General features: G+C 45.3%; 1 protein-coding gene across 1 annotated transcript in view; it reads right to left on the bottom strand.

Moving 5' to 3' along the window:
* The window catches only part of FNDC1 (fibronectin type III domain containing 1), a 129139-nt gene extending 109263 nt beyond the window's left edge, over positions 1-19876 (bottom strand). Inside the window, exon 1 of the mRNA XM_030556675.1 lies at positions 19669-19876. Within this exon, the coding sequence (XP_030412535.1) occupies positions 19669-19765 (97 nt within the window). The 5' untranslated portion in view covers positions 19766-19876. The remainder of the gene's footprint in view (positions 1-19668) is intronic.
* Between the last annotated feature and the right edge of the window lie 2386 nt (positions 19877-22262).

Raw genomic sequence — 22262 nt, 5'->3', positions numbered from 1 at the left:
AAATTGTTGAGGGTCTCGGTGGACCACATAATGATCTTTCCAAATGTTATTTGTACCATTAGCTAACTATTGTAAACTTTTATGTAAAGCGCTAACTAAAAAAACTTTATAAAATTAACTTTTTTGGTTCTACAAATAAAAGCACACAACTCAGATTTTAGTATCAGTAGTCTTACCTTTCTAATGCGATGGACACACCCTTTCTCCCTTACCGCAGCAGCCCCTGAGCTGGGGCTGGAAAGGAGTGGGGCTCTCTCCCCCACCGCAGCAAACACAGAGCTGAGGCTGAGAATGAGTGGGGTCTCTTCCTCCCTCTCACATCACAGCAGCCCCCGAGCTGGGGCTGGGAAGGAGCTGCAATCTTGGAGCTGGGAAAAGTCGCCTCTTTCTCTGGCCGCGGCAGCCCTGCACGTCCCAAATTCCCCCCACCCCCTCTTCTCACCCCACTGCCCCCTCCCACCTACCCCCTATTACCTGCAAGGCCACCACCTCACCTTACATGTTTGTCTTCTGCAGGGTCCAGGCACCTACTTAGCGGAGCCATGCCTGTGCGGCACCACTAATTAAATGGGTGGCCCTTCATTCTCTCGTGTGCAGCTGCCCAAGCACGCACCTTAGAGGGAACTATACACAGACCACCTGAATGGAGGTTGCGGACCACTGGTGGTCCATGGACCACAGTTTGAGAACTTCTGATCTTATCCATCCCCTCACTTGAGGCAGAATTAAGTATACCTTGACAATCCCTGATCATTTTACTTTTATTATATGTGCTCCTTTTATCTGTTTCAACAGGATGATCCGAGGAATGGAAAACCTGTCTTATGAAAGGAGACTCAAAGAGCTTGGCTTGTTTAGCCTAACCAAAAGAAGGTTGAGGGGGGATATGATTGCTCTTTATAAATATATCAGAGGGACAAATATTAGGGAGGGAGAGGAATTATTTAAGCTTAGTACTAATGTAGACACAAGAACAAATGGATATAAACTGGACACTAGGAAGTTTAGACTTGAAATTAGACGAAGGTTTCTAACCATTAGAAGAGTGAAGTTCTGGAACAGCCTTCCAAGGGGAGTAGTGAGGGCAAAAGACATATCTGGCTTTAAGACTAAGCTTGATAAGTTTATGGAGGGGATGGTATGATGGGATAGCCTAATTCTGGCAATTAATTTGGCAATTGATCTTTGATTATCAGCAGGTAAGTATGTACAGTGGTCTGTGATGGGATGTTAGATGGGGTGGGATCTGAGTTACTACAGAGAAGTCTTTCCTGGGTGCCGGCTGGTGAGTCTTGGCCATATGCTCAGGGTTTAACTAATCACCATATTTGGGGTTGGGAAGGCATTTTCCTCCAGGGCAGACTGGCAGAGGCCCTGGAGGTTTTTCGCCTTCCTCTGCAGCATGGGGCACGGGTCACTTGCTGGACGATTCTCTGCAGCTTGAGGTCTTCAAATCACAATTTGAGGACTTCAATAACTCAGACATAGGTTAGGGGTCTGTTATAGAAGTGGATGGGTGAGATTCTGTGGCCTGCATTGTGCAGGAGGTCAGACTAGATGATCAAAATGGTCCCTTATGACCTTAAAGTCTATGAGTCTATGAGACTATGAGCTGCCTTGATGCCCCAGTGCTATTACATTTAGGGAGACATTTGGAACTCTAGGAGTAGCGCTTGTTGGGCCATGCCACTTCTTTGATGTTTGATATTTGGGTAACAACTCCTGTTAGAACAGCTGGTTTGACTGGAGTTCTAGAGCCATAGGATGATGTATTATTTGAGACATCTAGTGGCAGTAGAGATGAATTACTATTGTTTCAAATTACTCAAATGGATCAAATTAAATGTAAAACCAACAAACCTATCACCCCAATCCTGCAAAGACTTCCATACTTTATGCATTGTGAGTGGTCTCACTGACTTCAAGATAAGCACTTTCTTAAGTCTTTGCAGAATCAGGGCCTCAGCTAATTTAGCAGTAAGATTGCATAGTTTAAAAAAAATCACAAAATGTCAGAAAATGCAAAAGTTGAGGTTCTGACAACAGCGTATCCTATATATTTTATGCTGAACATTTTACAACGTAAGCAGTGATATAGTAAGCTACATATTTAACCAGAAAAAAATATAAAAATCCTCTATCTGTGCAATGCAACCATATTAATATTGCTGTTTGAACCATAAATTTTACCTTTCCTAACTTTCTGCTATTTTAGCTGTGCAGTCTCCAAGGTGCATTAATTTAGTGTTTTGCATTTAGTTACCTCAAAGGGGGGTGGAGGGTGTTATATGTATGTACAGCACCCAGCTGTAAACTGGCTGATGCTCCTTTGGGCTACTGCAATGTAATAAATAAATAAATCATCAATTATATCGATCATAAAATAAATAAGTTAAATAAATAGTAAACATAAATGACTTGTGCTTAATGATGTTTACACTTAAATGGTCCAAATTAGGCTTTGAAATTCACACTGGATTGGAGTGAATGGAAAGCGGGAGGGGTGAGTTACTTATATATTGACACCCTCCAGATCTATCTATGTAACTATGATCTCTGTCATCATTGCATCTGGAACTACTCACTACCATTAATTTATCCTCACAACACCTCAGCATGGCAGAGAAAATTTACTATTTCTGTATGACAGGTACAGAAATTAAGGCATGGGAGTTTGCAGGCTTAATCTGTTGAGGCTGTATATATACTTAAATTTGCTACCATGAGTAGTCCCCACTGATTTCAATGTTTGCCAAATCATGACCTTCGTGACTTGACCTAGGTATAGTCAATGGAAGAGTCAGGACAGGACCTCACATTTCCTGAGGTGCAGCTTAGTACATAAACTCCAAGCCCATTCTTCTCCTCCAATGCAAGTGAGCTGACAGCTTTGCACCAAGCAGGAACAAATGTGTATTATGACGTCACAAAGATAGAAGGCCTTGTTATGTTCTGTGATCTTTCAACCATATAACTTTGTTTTGGAACGTTTCAAATATGAGAAAACTGTGGATTATGACAAACAGCTTAGTGAATTTAAGTATATTTGAAAAAAAGAAAAAGTAGAAATTAAAATTATTAGGTTAAGTAAAACTCACTTTTTTAAAAACACAAGAGGATTTAGATGCCTAACTGTCACCTTAAGTGCCAAAGTCTAAAGCTTAGATCCTTAAAACCTCACTCAGCTGCAGCATAACCCTGTAGATGCTTAAATTCCCTAGGCACTGAAATTTTCACCAGCAAAGTCCCCAAGCCACCTAAATTTGTACTAGCGGGCATGCATGCAAACACCTAAGTCCTCACACTGCTGAGTTGCTTGATGCCTGACTCTTGACTGAGTCCTGATAAAAATTGTGTTTGTTTAGTCTGGAAAAGAGAAGACTGAGAGGGGACAAGATAATAGTTTTCAAGTACATAAAAGGTTGTTACAAGAAGGAGGGAGAAAAATTGTTCTCGGACAGGACAAGAAGCAGTGGGCTTATATTGCAGCAAGGGAGGCTTAAGTTGGACATTAAGAAAATCTTCCTAATTGTCAGGGTGGTTAAGCACTGGAATTAATTGCCTAGGGAGGTTGTATAATCTCCATCACTGGAGATTTTTAAGAGCAGGTTAGACAAACACCCATCAGGAATGATCTACATAATACTTAGTCCTGCCATAAGTGCAGGGAACTGGACTAGATGACCTCTCAAGGTCCCTTTCAGTCCTACGACTGTATGATTTTATGATAGGATTCACAACCTAGGCATTCCCTCACCTATCCCAATTCAGCAAGCATTTTCAGAGACTACCTATGAGAACAGGATCTGCACAAAACACATCTGCTCAATGTTGCCAACTTTCTACATGCACAAAACCAAACACCCTTGCCCTGCATCCTGCCCCGCCCCTTCCCCAAGGCCCTGCACCCCCTCACTCCATCCCCTCCTTCCCTGTCGCTCGCTCTCCCCACCCTCACTCACTCACTCATTTTCATTAGGCTGGCTCAGGGGGCTGGGGGGCAGGAGGGGCTGAGGGCTCTGGCTGCGGGGGGAGGGAGGGTGCAGACTCCAGGGTGGGGCCAGAAATGGGGAGTTTAGGGTGCAAGAGGGGGCTCCGGGCTGGAGCACGGGGTTGGGGTGCGCCGGTTATGCGGGCTCCAACTGGGGATGCGGGCTCTGGTGTGGGGCCAGGGATTAAGGGTTTGGGGTGTAGGAGGCAGCTCTGGGCTGGGGCTGAGGGGTTCAGAGGGCAGGAGGGGGACCAGGGCTGGAGCAGGGGTTGGGGTCTGGGAGCAGGGTGAGGGCTCCAGCTGGGGATGCAGGCTCTAGCATATGTAGGATTTTTATATTCTGAGGAGCTTGGGGTGCAGGAGGGTGCTCTAGGCTGGGACCGAAGGGTTCGGAGGGTGAAATGGGGATCAGGGCTGGGGCAGGGGGTTAAGGCATAGAAGGAGGTCGGGGCATGGAAGGGGGTCAAGGGTGCAGGCTCTGGGTGGTGCTTACCTCAGGCAGCTCCCAGAAGCAGCCGCATGTCTCCCCTCTGGCTCCTACATGGAGATGCAACCAGGCAGCTCTGCTCACTGCCCCTGCAGCTGCTATTGGTCACAGTTCCTGGCCAACGGGAGCTGCAAAGCCAGCGCTTGGGGCTGGGGCAGCATGCAGAACCCCCTGGCTGCCCCATATGTAGGAGCCGGTGGGGAGACATGCTGCTGTTTCTGGGAGCTGCGGAGCCACAGCAGGCAGGGAGCCTGCCTTAGCCCCGTTGCACCACTAACCTGACTTTTAACAGCCTAGTTGGTGCTGACCGGAGCTGCAGGGTCCCTTTTGACCAGACATTCCAGTCAAAAACCAGACACCTGGCAACCATATAAGGGAGACCCAGCTTCCAGTCCCTGCTCTCATTCCCCAGCAACCTATAACCCAGTGGTTAGGGCATTAGTATGGGAGCTAGGAGACCTGGTTTCAAGTCCTTACTCCATGTCAGGCAGAGTGGGTATTTAAACCTCTTTCCTGAGTGAGGGCTCTAACCACTGGGCTAGAGGGCATGGGAGGGAGGGCACGATCATCTCTATTTTTCCTGAGAAAGGGCTAACTTGGCTTAGGCACTTAACTCCACGAGAGGCTTCATTGCTGTGAATCCAAAGTGAAGGGAGGTATCTAACTCCCTCTGAGTGCTGGGGCTCAGATCACACCATTCTGTTCAACATTTCCTACTGGCTAGCTTAGGCAGCCCCCTGCTCCAACACACTGGCTTGTGTAGATCTCCATTCTTACGCCACTAACTCTCCCCATGCACTCCTATAGGGAGGTTGAGCACCTAACTCAGGGCTGCCAATTCCGGCAAGCAACAGGACACCTAACGTTAGGTGTTGCAATGCAAAAGCATCTAAGTGTCCTTTGTGGATCTAGCCCAGGGATTCTCAATCCACGGGCCATTTGTGGCCCCACCAGCAAACAGCTGCGGCCCATGCACCATGTGAAAGCCATACAGGTAGTACATATATTGTGTGGATGCAGCCCACATAACACACAGAGAGATGTATATGCAGCAGACATGCCAAACCCATGAAAAAAATGCAGAAATTGGGTTTGGTTTTGACTTAACTGGCTTATGAGCTGCTTGTTGGCAAGTTTTTGGCTTGTAGCTTGTTGCGTGTTATAGCTTGTTGCTTTTTTTTTTTATTAGCTCCAGGCAAGCAGGGGCAAGTCGGGGGAGAGAGTCAGGGGTGCACAGTGAGCCCACCACAGTCCCAGACTGCACGCCAGGGCAATCTAGTCACATAGAATGTTGGCGTTCTTAGGGATTGGCTTGTTTTGGCCTTGTTTTGACATGGGATTAGCTTGATTTTTGGCTTATTGTGGAAGTCCGGATGCTCACTTACCATGTGAAAGTTGGCAACTGTGATGTGCAACCCAAAATAGTAAATAGGCTGAGAACCACTGATCTAGCCCAATATCTACATTGTGACCCTAAATGACTTGGTAGCATCCCTTTAAAGCCCAATTCTATCACTGACTATTTTGGAATTAATGTAAGTGCAACATCCAATTCCATAAAGGGAACTGAGTTTTTTATTTCTCACTCTATTTCGCTGAATTGCCTTTTAGGGGCATTTTATGAAAAGAAGGTGGAGGAAGTTCATAACAGGATAAATGATCAGGATGTTAAAATGCCAAATATAAAGTGGAATTAGATAATTAGACAGGAGCTTATTGTTTATGGTTACAATATGCAAGCTATTTAACAGTTTAATGCACCAAGTTTTAAATCAACATACACTAATTGCATATTTCTGATGGGAATCCTTGAACATTCCTCACATTCATTTTGCCACTGAGAAAGGCGTTCTTAAAATACTGCTATGGTTGACCTCCTCAAAAGCAGGGCCTCATCCAAAAACCAGGGAAGCCAAATGGAAAGAGTCCCATGGACTTTGGGTCAAACCCACAGTAAGTAGCTCAGTAAATTCACTTATCAGAGGGGTAGCCGTGTTAGTCTGGCTCTGTAAAAGCAGCAAAGAGTCCTGTGGCACCTTATAGACTAACAGATGTTTTGGAGCATGAGCTTTCGTGGGTGAATACCCACTTCGTCAGATGCACGTAAATTCACTGCAGGCTTTTCTAGGGTGCTTGTCATTGTACTAGCTTACTGACTCACATACATCACTGCATTCATCCTCACCGCACTCCAGTGTGGAGGGAAATGTTACTTATCCCATGTTAAAAATTGGGGAGCTGAAACACAGAAAGATTGATTAGATGGTTTGCCCAACATCACTCCAGAAGTTTGTAATCAAGCCAGAGATTGAAGCAGATCTTCTGAGTCCTAGTCCAGTGCCTTAACCACAAGTGGGCTCTTGATACTAGTCAAATATGTACATTAAAAAAAACAAAGCACATTTAAAACTATGTTAAAGTCTCAGTCAAATGAAACCAGACACAGGGTTATTTCTTGTCACAGACATTAGCACTTACTGTATTCATGCAGTAACTTTAGAGAGGTCAAACATGATGAAACCGAGAGAAGAGAAAATCAAAAACCCAACAGGAAGGGTCATAGCAAAGAGAGTTTAATGCTGATCATGAAAGACACAATGGCTCTGATCTTGCAAAGAGCTGAGTGGCTTCAGTTAGTCCTGCAAGCTCTCTGCTTTTCATTCCCACAGCTTCTCAGTGCCTAGTCTTATGTGCTGTCTGCAAAGAATTCACGAGTAAAAAAACCCACAGATATGCATCTGAAGTTGGCATTGCTTCCATATATGATTCAAGGGAACATAGAACGACCACACTGAGTGAGACCAGTGGTCCATCTAGCCCTATGTCCTGTCTTCTAACAGTTGCCAAGGAAATGAACAGAACAGGCCAATGAACAGAACAGAGGGAATGAACACAATAGGGCAATTTTGAGTGATCCATCCCCCGTCGTCCACTCCCAGCTTCTGCCAGTTGAGGTGTAGGACACCTGGGGCATGGGCTGTGTCACTGACCATCTTGGCCAATAGTCATTGATGGACCGACCCTCAATTAACATCTACAATTCTTTTTTGAACCCAGTTAATAGTTCTGATCTTCCCAACATCCCTTGGCAACAAGTTCCACAGGCTGACTATGAAATGTGTGAAGAAGTACTTCGATATAGCTGTTTTAAACCTGCTGCCTATTAATTTAATTGGGTGACCCCTAGTTCTTCTGCTAGTGAAGGTGTGATGGGTTGCCCTTCCACCCCGTCCGGTGTGTCTGTTATACTGGGGTCCCATTGAACCCACCTGGTCCACCAGCTTGGGCTTTCTCACCCTGCCTTTGCTGTGCCAGGCCCTCAAGCCTTCTCTAGCACACATGCAGGTAAGGCCACACCCAGCTGCAGACCCAGACTGAAATCAGCTCTGTGTAGGAGGATTCAGCTCAGGGTTTTACCCACAACTCACATGCACAACTCCTTTGGAGTGTAAACCCAAAATAATATTGTTTTGCGCTGTATATAGAGATCTGTACAGCACAAGGTCATAAAAACTGCCACCTAACTCAATGTGGAGAGACATATGCACAGCTCTCCCCTCTCCCCCCAAAAAATATATGAATTGCACAAACTGGGTTTTGAAATAAACAAAAAATAAGTTTATTAACTACAAAAGGTATATTTTAAGTGATTATAAGAGATAGCAAACAGAACAAAGCAGATAACTGAGCAAATAAAACAAAACACGCAAACTAAAGTTAATACACTAAAGAAACAGATTACAAATAGTAATTTCTCATCCTAAATGTTGTTTTAGGCAGGTTGCAGTCTTTCTGCAGTTCAGAGTTCTAGTTATTTCTCTTCACAGGCTAGACCCCTGTCTCAGGCTAGGCTCAGCCCTTGCCTTTCTCCAGCTTAGTTATTTTTAGTTTCTTCAGGTGTTTTCAGCAGTCTTCCTTTTTGGGTGGAGAGGCTGTGGAGAAGAGCCCTGGTTGACTCACTTTCCAGCCTTAAATAGGATTTACATAAAGGGGGAATCCTTTGTTTCCAATGGAAAAATACCAGCAGTGTCCAAGGTGGTACTCCATACCAAGTGACATTATCACATGACCTTGCAGTGTTAAAGCAACCATGAGACAAGAGGTTTTTTTGGAACATCCACAGGAAGGAACTCCAGGAAGAGGAGCGATCAACATCTTCAAAGACCCATTGTCTTTCCTCCTGGCTCATCCAGGCTGATTGTATACTGTCTGGTGGGCAGTGTAACCACATGTAACTGTTACATAGTCAATATTTCTAACTTCAGATACAGAAATGATACAAGTATACAAATAGGATAATCATATTCAGTAAAACATAACCTATCCAATGATACCGTATATGACCCATCTTTCACGAAACATCTTAGTTATGCCATATTCATATAATAATATTTTTATGAAGAACATGGGGTGTAGCATCACAGAAGGGGTAAATAATACTTCCGATTCACTTTCTCCACACAATTCCTGGTTGTATAGACTTCTAACACATCCACCTTTAGTCATCTATTTTCTAAACTGAACAGTCTCAATTTTTTAATCTCTCCGTGTGTAGAAGCTATTCCAAACTTATAATCGTTTTTGTTTCTCTTCTCTGTACCATTTCAAATTCTAATATGTATTTTTAAGATGGGTGACCAGAACTGCATGCAATATTCAAGGTGTGGACATACTAGGAATTTATATAGTAGCAGTTTGATATTTATGGTCTTATTATCTATCCTTTCCTATTGGTTCTTAACATTGTTAACTTTTTTTGACTGCTGCTGCACATTGAGCAAATGTTTTCAGGAAACTATTCACAATGACTCCAAGATCTCTTTCTTGAATGCTAACAGCTAATTTAGACCCCATCATTCTATATGTATAGCCGGGATTATGTTTTCCAATGTGCATTACTTCACACTTATCAACATTAATTTCATCTGGCATTTGCTTGCCCAATGACCCAGTTTTGTGAGACCCCTTTGTAATGCTTCACAGTCAGCTTTGGACTTATCTTCAGTACTTTCGTATCTTCTACAAATTTTGACACCTAACTGTTCACCCCTTTTTCCAGATAATTTACGAGTATGTTGAACAGCACAGGTCCCAGTACAGATCCTTGGAGGACCCCGCTGTTTACCTCTCTCCCAGTGAAAACTGACCATTTATTCTTACACTTTGTTTCCAATCTTTTAATCAGTTACTGATCCATGAAAAGACTTTCCCTCTTATCCCATAACTGCTTACTTTGCTTAAGAGACTTTGGTGAGGGACCTTGTCAAAGGCTTACTGAAAGTCCAAGTACACTATATCCACTGGATCACCTTTGTCCACATGCTTTGTAACCCTCAAAGAATCCCAATAGATTGGTGAGGCATGATTTTCCTTTACAAAAGCCATGTTGACTCTTCCCCAACATATTGCATTTAGCTATGTTTCTGATAATTCTGCTATTTGCTATGGTTTCAACCAATTTGCCTGGAATTAAAGTTAGGCTTACCAGCCTATAATTGCCAGGATTTCCTCTGGAGCCTTTTTTAAAACATAAGTGTTAGCTATCCTCCAGTCATCTGGTACAGAGGCTGATTTAATCGATAGTTTACATACCCCATTTAGTAGTTCTGCAATTTCATATTTGAGTTCCTTCAGAACTCTGGGGTAAATACCATCTGGTCCTGGTGACTTATTACTATTTAATTTATCAATTTGTTTCAAAATCTTCTCTATTAACATCTCACTCTGGGACAGTTCCTCAGAGTTGTCACCTAAAAAGAATGGGTTGGGTGTGGGGATCTCCCCCACATCCTCTGCAGTGAAGACCACTACAAAGAATTAATTTAGCTTCTCTGCAAGGGCCTTGTCTTCCCTGAGTGCTCCTTTAGCAGCTTGGTTGTCCAGTGACCCACATTTACTGTTTGGCAGGTTTCCTGCTGTGGTTGTACTTTTAAAAAATTGCTGGTTTTGCACCTTTAACTAGTTGCTCTTCAAAGTGTTTCTTGGCATGCCTAATTATACTTTTACACTTGACTTGCCAGAGTTTATGCTCCTTTCTATTTTCCTCATTAAGAATTGACTTCCATTTCTTACAGAATTTTTGCCTCTAACTGCCTCTTTTTCTCTGCTGTTTAGCCACGGTGGCTCTTCTTTGTTGTTTTTTGAATTGGGGTATATATTTAGTTTGAACCTCTGTTATGGTGTTTTTAAATAGTTTCCATGCAGTTTGCAAGCATTTCAACCTTGTGACTGTTCCTTTTAATTTCCATTGAACTAGCTTCCTCATTTTTGTGTTGTCCTCCATTTTAAAGTTAAATGCTGCTGTAATGGGTTTCTTTGGCATTTTTCCTCCACAAAGATGTTAATTACATTATGGTTGCTATTACTGAGCAGTTCTGCTATATTCACCTCTTGGACCAGATCCTGTGTGCCGCTTAGGACTAAATCAACCCTTGTGGGTTCCAGGACTAGCTGCTCCAAGAAGCAGTCATTAATGCTGTCTAGAAATTTTATCTCTGCATCCTGTTCTGAGGGGACATGTACCTTGTCAGTATGGGAATAGTTGAAATCCCCCATTAGTATTGTGTTTTCTGCCTTTGAAACCTCTCTCTAATCTCTGAGAATTTCACAATCACTATCACCATCCTGATCAGGTGGTCCGCAGGATATTGCTACTACTATACTCTTGCTGTTCAAACATGGAATTTCTATCCATGGAGATTCTATGGTCCATTGATTCATTTGGGATGTTTACTTGATTTGACTCTACGCTTTCTTTCCCCCATAGTGCCACTCCCCCACCAGCACAATCTACTCTGTCATTCATATATATTTTGTACCCTGATATTCCTGTGACCCATTGATTATCATCATTCCACCAAGCTTCTGCAATGCCTATTATATCAATAGCCTCTTTAAGCCAGCACTCTGCTTCACCTATGTTAGTCTTTAGACTTCTAGCACTTGTATACAAGCACTTGTACACAATTTCATCAATATTCATTTGCTTGCCTTTACATGTAATATTTAAATGGGACTCTCTTACATTTGACCGTTCTCCACTAAGTCCTCCTACCTGTACTTAGACAACTTCTTTCTTACTCTCCGTACTAGGATATAGAGTTCCTTCCTTAATGAATTAATTCCATAAACCATGTGTTCCTCTATACTTGTCTGCTTTCCCACTGCCCTTAGTTTAAAAAATACTCTACAAACTTTTTAATTTTACATGCCAGCAATATGGTTCTGTTTTGGTTTAAGTTGAGCCCATTCTTCCGTATAGGCTAGCCCTTTCCCCAAAAGTTCCCCAGTTCCATAAATCTAAAATCCTCCTCCCTATACCACTGTCTCATCCATGCATTGAGATCCTGCAGTTCTGCTTGTCTAAGTGGCCCTGCGCGCAGGGCCAGTGCAAGGACATTTTGCTCCCTAGGGAAAACTTCCACCTTGCGCCCCCACCTCCGGCCCAGGGAGCCAGGGCCGTCCCTAGCTATTTTGGTGCCCTACACAGCTCCCCCCCTCAGGGGAGCTTTGTGGGGCCCCGCCCCAGGCCTCCACCAGAGGGGAACGCTGGTCCCAGGCCTCCATGGGGGATGAGAGGGGAAGAGAGAGGAGGGGAGGGGGGCTGGCCACTTCCTACGGGAAGTGGAGTGACCCGGGTCCAGCCTGCTCTGCCTTCCTGGCTCCCAGCCGCGCCACCAGTGAGTGCGGGGGGGAAGTTCCCCCTCCCCCCAAGCCTGGGAGGCAGGGGAGCAGAGCAGGCTGGGGCTGGGGCTGGGGCCGGGTCACTCCACTTCCCGCAGGCCAGCCCCGCTTCCCTGCGTGGAGGCCTGGGCCCCCAGCCTGCTCTGCTCCCCTGGCTTCTAGGCTTGGGGGGTAAACCGCCCCCCAGCACTCACCAGTGGCGCGGCTGGGAGCCAGGGGAGCAGACCAGGCTGGGGCAGGTTTGCTCCACTTACCATGCGGTGAGCGCAGGGTCGGGCCTGGTTGCACTCTTCGGGGGAGTGGGGGCGGGGCAGGGCTGGGGTGAAGCAGGGGCAGGAAGAGGCAGGGTTGGGGCAGAGCAGCGGCGGGGGCCAGGGGAAGGGCCGGGGAGCCCCCTCGGTGGCAACTCCCAGCCCTGCAGTGCCCCCCCACAGCAGCTCCCCGCCCCACCCCGCCTCCACCCGAGGAGCCCCCCCTGCGGCAGCTCCCAGCCCTGTGGCAGCTCCCTGCCCCCCCTCCACCCTGCGGCACCCCCCCTGCAGCAGCTGCCTGCCCCAGCTCGCTTCCGCTCTGCCTTCTCCCCTGAGCACGCCAGCGCCACTCCACTTCTCCTGCCTCCCAGGCTTGCAGCGCCAATCAGCTGTTTGGCATGACAAGCCTGGGAGGGAAGGAGAATTAGAGCAGGGGAGGCATGCTCCGGGGAGAAGGTGGAGCGGAGATGAGCTGGGGCGGGGAGCAGTTCCCCTGCACGCCCCCTGTTACTTGCTTGTGGGTAGCCCTCCCCGCGCCCCCCTGCCCCAGCTCATCTCCACTCCACCATCTCCCCTGAGCATGCTTTTTGACGCCCCCAACCACTTGGCGCCCTAGGCAGCTGCCTAGTTCGCCTAGTGGTTGCACCGGCCCTGCCTGTGCATGGAATTGGAAGCATTTCAGAGAATGCAACCATGGAGGTCCTGGACTTTAATCTCTTACCTAACAGCCTAAACTTGGCCTCCAGGACCTCTCTCCTACCTTTCCCTATGTCACTGGTATCTTCATATACTACTACCACCAGTTCCTCCCCTGCACTGCACATAAATCTATCTGGATGTCACACCCAGTAGGTAGTTCACCATGTGGTTCTCCTGGTCATCACAAACCCAGCTATCTACATTTCTAAAAATCAAATCCCCCATTACTATTCCCTTTTTCTTCCTATTAACTGGGGTTCTCTCCCCAAGAAGGATATCCTCTGTGTGCCTAGTAGAAGGCCAATTAGGTACTTGGGCTGCAGCGGGCAGTCAACGGATAGGCAGAGGCAGCAGGTCCAAAAAAAAACCCTTGCCTATCATGAGTGGCTTTTACACTGCACTCTGCCCCAGTGAACGGAGGCTAGATGATGACTAGCAGTAGCCCACGACTGAGGCAAGGTGAGGATAGAGGGTTGGGGATTTCCCAGAGAGGGGAGACCCATAGAGACTGGTGGGGTATTGCCAGAGGGCAGCCCCAGGGCAAAGGAGCACCAGGATCTAAGAGGGACACGGGGCCAGCTACAAGCAGACACTGCAGAGGGCACTCAGGAGGCTGGAAAAGAGCTAATTCCCCAAGATGACCAGCAGGAAGCGCCACAGCGGTGAGTCTGTGCCCACTTACACCCTCCAAGAAACCTTTGAAAAAACAGTCTGTTTAATTCCAGAAGAACACAAGATCCAAAAAGGGCTGTTGGACTATAGGAATAAGGATTACTGTGGGATGACCAAAAGACATTAAGACTGAGTAATGGTAAAACAGCTGTATGGAATGACAAAATATGAACAAGCTCCAGAGTCCTGAAAGGGTAATAAACCTTGTTTTATGAAGAGCTGGGCTTTGATGATCAAGTTTCAAGCAGAAAAGGAGTGATTTAAAATAAAGGACTTCTCCAAACTACATTCTAATATATACTTGGTTTTATATGGAAGTTCCTCTGGGCTCTTTTTCCCTACTGATTAGTGTCGGGAGAAGGTTAGATTGATTTTCTTACAACATAGTTAAAATTTAATTCTTGGCTCTGTAATAATTAAATGATTTTTTTTAAAAGAAAACCAATCTGTTTATATCATCTTGTGCGCCATATATTTTTGTTTTGGGTTTTTTCCCAGGAATTCACTATTACTTAGGGATATTGATCTAACTCCTCAAAGATATTTAGGATCCGGGCCATTTTCCTTCAAGTATAGGCCAACATTTTAAAATGTAGGCATCTAAATCCATGCTGAACCACATAAATAGCAGTGGCCTAATTTCCAAGATTGGTGAGAACATATAGCTCACCTTGATTCATTTGGCTACTGAAAATCAGGCCACTTTTACTTAGGTGCATAAATATGAATTTTGGGGCCTAATTTAGGCCCCTAAATTTGAAAATATTGGCCACAATTTTTATTTGTGAAGAGTTTATCTGCTTCTGCTACTTAATCTTCACTTGATATCATAATCCTCTATACCTGACATCATCATTATTCCCACAGCAAGAAAGTTATGATGTCCCAAACAGAGTTTCATGGCTTCAAGTGTGTGATGAACAGTATTAGTGAGTGCTCTCCTAAAATCAGAGATTGTGACTTCCTGCAGATTTTCTAGCAATAAAGATCCCAGTTCAGCAAGGGACTTGATCATATGGCTAACTTTAAGAAACTGAGTAGTCTCATTGACTTCAATGGGACCGCTCAGAGCTCAGATGCTTAAGCAAAAGCAGCAAAGAGTCCTGTGGCACCTTATAGACTAACAGACATTTTGGTGAATACCCACTTCATCGGATGCATATAGTGGAAATTTCCTCGGGCAGGTATATATATGCAAGCAAGAAGCAGGCTAGAGATAACGAGGTTAGTTCAATCAGGGAGGGATCATTGTCCAGGATGGGTTGTAGATCTACTTTCACAGGCCTTGGGTGGCAGGCCAGTCCTTGCCCACAGACAACCTGCCAACCTGAAGCATATTCTCACCAGTAACTGCACACTGCACCATAGTAACTCTAACTCAGGAATCAATCCATGCAACAAACCTCGATGCCAACTCTGCCCACATATCTACACCAGCGACACCATCACAGGACCTAACCATATCAGCCACACCATCACTGGTTCATTCGCACGTCCACTAATGTAATATACGCCATCATATGCCAGCAATGCATCTCTGCTATGTACATCGGCCAAACTGGACAGTCTCTACGGAAAAGGATAAATGGAGACAAATCAGATATTAGGAATGGCAATATACAAAAACCTGTATGAGAACACTTCAACCTCTCTGGCCACACAATAGCAGATCTTAAGGTGGCCATCCTGCAGCAAAAAAACTTCAGGACCAGACTTCAAAGAGAAACTGCTGAGCTTCAGTTCATCTGCAGATTTGACACCATCAGCTCAGGATTAAACAAAGACTGTGAATGGCTTGCTAACTACAAAACCAGTTTCTCCTCCCTTGGTTTTCACACCTCAACTGCTAGAACAGGGCCTCCTCCTCCCTGATTGAACTAACCTCATTATCTCTAGCCTGCTTCTTGCTCGCATATATATATTTGCCCCTGGAAATTTCCACTACATGCATCCGATAAAGTGGGTATTCACCCACGAAAGTTCATGCTCCAAAACGTCTATTAGTCTATAAGCTGCCACAGGACTCTCTGCTGCTTTTACAGATCCAGACTAACACGGCTACCCCTCTGATACATGCTTAAGTAACTTGCTGAATTGGGGTCAAAGAAATGAGAAGTGAAATACAAAATATAATATTGTAGGAGGAATTATTCTGATCTACAGGGTTTCCAATCCTGTGATTCTATTGCAAATCTCTCTATATTTTATGTTTTTCTTAAAGCCCTGGTTCCTGGAGTCAAGTGATTGCAGGAAAATCCCAGATTTCAATTATTTTAAAAAAGTAAATCTATAGACTACCTTGAGAACATGAAAACATGAACACTAAGGCTCAAAAATCAGAAGGTAAAGAAAAAGAATCCAACATTTGTTATTTTAAAAATCATATTTCTAAGCCAATCATATAATTTTGGGGACCTGAGTCATGATTTTTGCACACTTGGGATTGTCATCACTGGATAGAGAAATGGGTTTTGAGCCAGTGCCATTGAATATTTAACTACTGTACACCAAATACATGTTTGTTATTACAGTTTTCAAAATTAGTTTAGTATAAAAGAATTAAAGTGGATTCTCCATAAAGTAAGGGCTTAACATCTACATCTCACTTCCTTGGAGGACTAGTCCATCATCTCTTAACCTGTGCAAGTGAAGTCAAAATGCTCTTCAGAAACTGCAGAAGTGTCTAGGATATAGCCAAAATTTGGATTATGAACATAGGGGCAAGCAACAACGTTGGGACTCTAATAAGCAGAGAAAAATAAATGAACTCATCTTCAAAATTGTGTTGGTATAGTCAGTGTTTAATTCCTCGCACCTCCAGAGTTAATACTTCTCTCCAAAAATTACTATTTATTTAGGACACAGAAGCTAAAAAAAGATCTCCCTTGTGAATAAAGCAAGCAATCATAGTCCAAAATTAATAAAACTTAGCTCAAATTACACTGGGAAGCCCTAAATCTCCCATCTAGCAGCTACTCATCATTGCTACTGTTTTCCATTGTTGTAAAAACTCTATATGTTCCTTCGTGGGGAGGGAAAGCACAGTAGCTACCATAGCTAACTGTACAATGCGAAGGTTGACAAGATGTGTCATGCTGCTGTATTGCTGTTAGTGCCCTCTGAAGGCTACCAGAGAAAAAGAACAACAGTTCATTCCCTCATGCAGTGCAGGACTGAGTTTCCTGATATGAAGTCAGATCAAATATCTAAGCTGTTCATACAGGAGAAATTAATAACTAAGACACCTAATGTGCTATTGAGCTCTAAGAAGTAGATTTAAGTGTCAGATGTGCCGTTATAAGAAGTCACATATGAAACAAATATTAAATGATGTCATGGTCTGTGCACTGGCTATGACCTGTCTAATTAGAAACAGAGCCCTCTGGCAGACACAGGTGCAAAAGGGGAACAAAGTAATGACAGATTCAGGGCAATGGGGACAAGCTGAAGTGCAGCAAGTAAGTGGATCCTGACATCTAAGGAAAAGAAAAGCATGATGGTTTCACCTGCAGCGTTCAGAGAATCACAGCGCTTTCGCTCTGTACAACATTTGTGAAAGGATCACATGTAATGAAAATAATTCTGTTTACCAAACAGAGGCCCAATCTAGCAGTCCTTATTCAGGCAAATACTCCTGTCTGAGCAGAGACTGCAGGAGTAGGCTGCAGGTGCCTGATTTTTACTTACCCCCAAATTAGAGCATGATTACAGTATTAGGTCAGACTCCTGGGCCCTGTTCTGAAGGTGCCAAAGAACTGCTGGCCTACTGAGGATTTCCCCTGAATAGGGAGAATCTCTGCGTAGCATGGAGCTGAGATGGGGGCTAGGGCAAAGGTCCCTGTGGGGCTGAGGAACTGGAGAATAGCACAAGCATTGCTTCACTCCAGTGATCTCAGGCTCAGAACAGTCCATTGGTGCCACAGGCAGCTGCACACAACTTAGAGCGGTTCTGAAACTGCTGTAAAGTAGGCTAAACCCACCCTAGCTCTCCCTGGACCTAGGAGCTGCAAACATGGCACAAAGCCACCTTTGCCACCCCAGTCTCCCAGTCCTGCCCCGAGCACAGCTCAGCCAGACCACATGGCCTTCAGCTGAGCTTTTACCTCTTTATACTGATGAAAGTGAGAGAAAAATCAAGCTCTATGTTCAAGAATGGGATGTGAGGAAACCCAACTCCCTTTGGGACAGGTAAGAGTACTCTTAAAATCACTGCAAAGTATGATGGATAAGTTAGCATCCAATAACTACAGTAATAAAAACTACCAGGCATTGACATTAAGTGCAATAGGAGGGAAAGAGTTCTAACAGAGTATTAATTTTGATCATGAATGTCCTTTCAGCTAGATCACTTAATTGCCTTGGCTGTCTCTGCCACCAGCTGAATGCAGCTCCATCATGTTATCTTCAAAACCTAATGATGGGTTCTGCTACTGGAGACAGTAAATGTTTTCCAAGGAACAGATTAAACAAATCATCAGTCCCATGACAGCTTCCATGGGACATGGAGATAAAACATTTTTCAGCTAATTTGATTTATTTCCCCAAATAGATTTGTGCTAGTTTGGCCCCCTCTGATCTGGCCATCGTTTCAGCTGTAAATTCTGTGTTAATGTAGTGGAGATAAGCCATAGTTTGAAGCTCCAGAGAACGATCCAGCTAAAACATTCCACATATCTGGAGTGATTTATAGTGTGTAAGGCGACTGGGAAGCGGGGTGGGTAGCACTGTGAAATGTGACAGAGCTCACTCCACCACAGCAAATAAACGTGATTCCAGAAGAACGTAGAAAGGACAGTGGAAGGGAGAAAATAAGAGAGAGCTACAGGTGTTTTAGTCATAAAGACAGGGAGCTTCTGCAGTCAAAACAAATGTCCTTTCACAGAATCAAAAAAGATCAAAGTTGCTTCTGAGCAATAGTAGACTGAAATACATTAGAAAGGTTCATATCCTTGCCACATTTATAATGTCGGACATATGATTTAAGGCCTTTGTAAATGTAAACCTGTAACAGACACTCCTTGCTCACTTCCAAGGTGCATTTTTTTTAAAACCACAACCAAGTTCTTGATCTTGCAATTAATATAGTGATCCCGGAAAAAACAAATCCCCAAGTAAGTAGGGTTTTCTGACTTTTTTCTAATACCTTGTCATTTTAATTATCTCCAGGGCACAATCAACACACTAAATATCGTTGTCAAATATGTGCCCCCGGGCGAGAGTGCCTGCAAACTGCCTCCACTTAGCTGGAAACAACTAGTACAGACACTTACTGCTGCCACGACTTCCCCTCCTGCAAACCGAAGCCATCCCTAACACACACAGGCTTCGGAGGGTGAGAACGTCGGGAGCGGAGGCAATCAACCGTTTACACATTCCGGCAAATTTTGATCACAGAAAGCGTGCGGGATTCCCACTGGCATGGCGAAGAGGAGGAGGCGAATGAAGAGCTGACCTCCCACGTACCTGCGTGGGGAGTACATTTTCCCGGTTTCCAAGGCACAAGTGAGCTGTAGGGTCCTCCCTCCCCCCCCCCCCCGATTTAAAGTGGGTTTTGTTAAGTTTTTTTTTTTTTTTTTGGAGTGAGGGATTTTGCCGCGTAGGTCTCCACCTCACACCCCTCCGACCTGCTCCATCCAGACTGTCCCCACTGATCGGGACAGCGCCTGATCTCCCTCGCCCTGGGGTAGTGGCTGGGGGCCCGGCTGTGTTAATTTCACCGGTGCCATCCACTTCTATAACACACCTGTGCTCCGTGCAGCCCAGAGCCTCCTCTTCGCCCTGCCTGCCCAGAAGGCTGCCCGCGGGGGAAGAAGCGCAAGGCAACGGCGCACTCCCTGCCCCCAGATCAGCCGCACAGCGCCCGGGGCCGGGGAGGGAGACGGTACCTGGGGCCGCTGGGGAGCCGGAGTGCAGCAGCGCAGCAGCGAGGAGCAAAAGCGCTGCCCAGGGCAGCCGCAGCGGAGTCCGGGCGGCAGCAGCCATGGAGCCGGAGTCAGTCCCGGCGGGGCGCGTGCGATGGGGTCTCGTGGAGCGGAAGAGGCGCTGGAACAATCCCGCGCGAAGCCAGCCGGCTGCACCGCAGCTCCCCGCCCAGCCTAATGGCACTGCTCAGCCCCGCTGCCGCTGCCTTCGAGCCTTGCCACTTCCCTTCATGTCGAACGGAGCCGCTGGAGCCGCTCCGCTTCCCAGCGCCTCCCCTCTCTGTCTCCTCCTCCTGGCGTTAAGGGACATTGCAACAGGAGGCTGGGGGCGGGAAGGAGCCTGCAACCTGCTTTGATTTTTTTCCCCACCGCTCCTTGAGTTATTGGCAAAGGGGGAAGGAAGAGGAATCTTCTCTCCGCCCAAAACATTGTCTGTCCTCTGCGTTGTGGCTTCAATGTTCAGTCACTTCCACACCAAGGAATTTATTTCCCCTCCTCCTTGCTATTTTTCCTGAGGGTTGCATTGTCATTAGTTAAATCTATTCGGTGTCCAGACGCACAGGCTCCATCTCTCTTCTCATCGCGGAGACATCTCCCTAGCGCCCTCCGAACTCCGCACACCAGGCCTTGCTGAAGGTCTCCAGGTCTTCTGAACCCTCCAGAGAATTCCTGCCTCCCCCGCAGATCTGTGACTTCCCCCTCTCTGGATGATGTGACTGACTGGTTGCCCCTTGTCACAAGCAATAACAATGAAAAGGCAGTTTAAAAAGCAGACTGCTCTACCGAATTTAGGCCAGTCAAAAAAAATTCTAAAATTAATATTCCTTAATTGTTTTTACAGATCTCCTTTCAGATGAAGTAACTACAATTGTACAGTTACCTTGAAGAGGGCAGAACCAGTTTAATGGCTTTATAATCCTTTCCGTGGCATCGATTCTGTGAAGCTTTACCTATGCTAAATTTTACACTGTAGGAATAGTCCCAATGATAGTCCCTGGAGGTACCTAAAGTTGAGCAGTGCTTATGTCTTTGCAGGGTCAGGATCTGTATTATTGTCTATCTCTTTAGGGCACCTGTGAGTCAGATTCATGTTTGCTTTAATTCCTGCTGCACAGTGAACAGGAATCGTGGGAGTTTTCCATAATGACTCCTATCTCTTTTTTGTCAAGGGATACTGCAGATTCAGAGCTCAGTACCTACACAGTAGGAGGTTTGTAGTGTTGCCAATGGGTATTATGTTATCTATATTGTGTTATACTGTGACATTCCATCCCCACATCGACATGAGGGTTCTGAGTCTTCCACCCTTTTCATCAGCCAAAATAGATGTCATCCTCAGCCATCGCCACCAACCCAATGTCAACTTTCTCTTCCAAATCATTAGGCTAATCTGTCTCTCTGTCTTACACAGCTGTTGAGGGATACAGAGGGAGCAAAGCCTTCTCCAGTCTCCTGGCGCTTGGACTTGGGCCTGGTATTCAGTGTACCCCAGTGTTTCAGCATGTTCCTCCCTCTCCAAGGAAGTAGGTGGGGAATGGGTAAGAGCCAAAGCTCTGCCCCTAGCAGGCTGGTCAGGGATATGGAGGGAAACATCCCTGTATAGTGTGTTGTAACTTACTTCCCCTCAGGAACAAAGGGGAGTATCAGAGGAACGGTGTCATCACATTTCCTTCCCAAGACTCCTGCTGCAGTGGCACAGCTACACTACACCCTGCCCCTTCCTCAGGTCTGAGCCTTATGGCTCAATCTGGCCCTACCAGTCTAACTTTATTAGCTGTATTGTTTGTCTAGATTTACCTAGGCGTTGCACTTCTCTGGCTTTGGTTATTGGACCATCAGTGGGCCCCAAATGAAGATGACACTCACTGGGCTGTAGTTAGTATCAGAGGAGTAGCCATGTTAGTCTGTATCCACAAAAACAATGAGGAGTCTGGTGGCACCTATTAATTTTCCTTTTGTGGGAAATAAACTGAGTGTTAGCTATATAGCAGTCCTCAGTAATAGTCCCAGGTTAAGAGAGCACGTTGCAAATATTTAACTGTTTCTGTGCTATTGGAGAACTTAAACCTGCACACCCTGGTGCACATCAGCAATAATTATACATGTGAGAAATCCTAGTGGGTTTAATTAGGCTACCTGTCTGAGTAAGGGTTTGCAGAACTGGGCTTCACACTTCATTTCCATCACAGTCTGGCGGGAATAACCTTTGGTCTTCACAATTTACTTCACCTGAGTTTCTTAAGTTTCTCCATAAATTCTTCCTGAGAGACTTCAGAGAATGATTTTAGAAAAGCAGGATTGCTCATTAAAAGTTCCCTTCTATGTTTTCTATTTATGCAAACAATTCATCTTTATGGTGACCTCACACTCTTAGGAACCAGGCCTACTTCCATTGAAGTCAATAGCAAAGATCTCATTGAAGAGCCCTGAGACTGGAAACTCTTATCTGCTACTTGTTCTTTACATTGCTGAGCATACTCTCAGCACTTAGAAAAAATACAGAGTAATAATTTCCTACCTCTTCAGTTGTCCATAAACAAAAAAAGCCCCATGGCATC

Source organism: Gopherus evgoodei, chromosome 3, assembly GCF_007399415.2.
Source record: "Gopherus evgoodei ecotype Sinaloan lineage chromosome 3, rGopEvg1_v1.p, whole genome shotgun sequence".
Taxonomy (NCBI): domain Eukaryota; kingdom Metazoa; phylum Chordata; order Testudines; family Testudinidae; genus Gopherus; species Gopherus evgoodei.
Note: the sequence above shows the minus strand (reverse complement) of the source record. Positions and strands in the feature narration are given on the sequence as shown.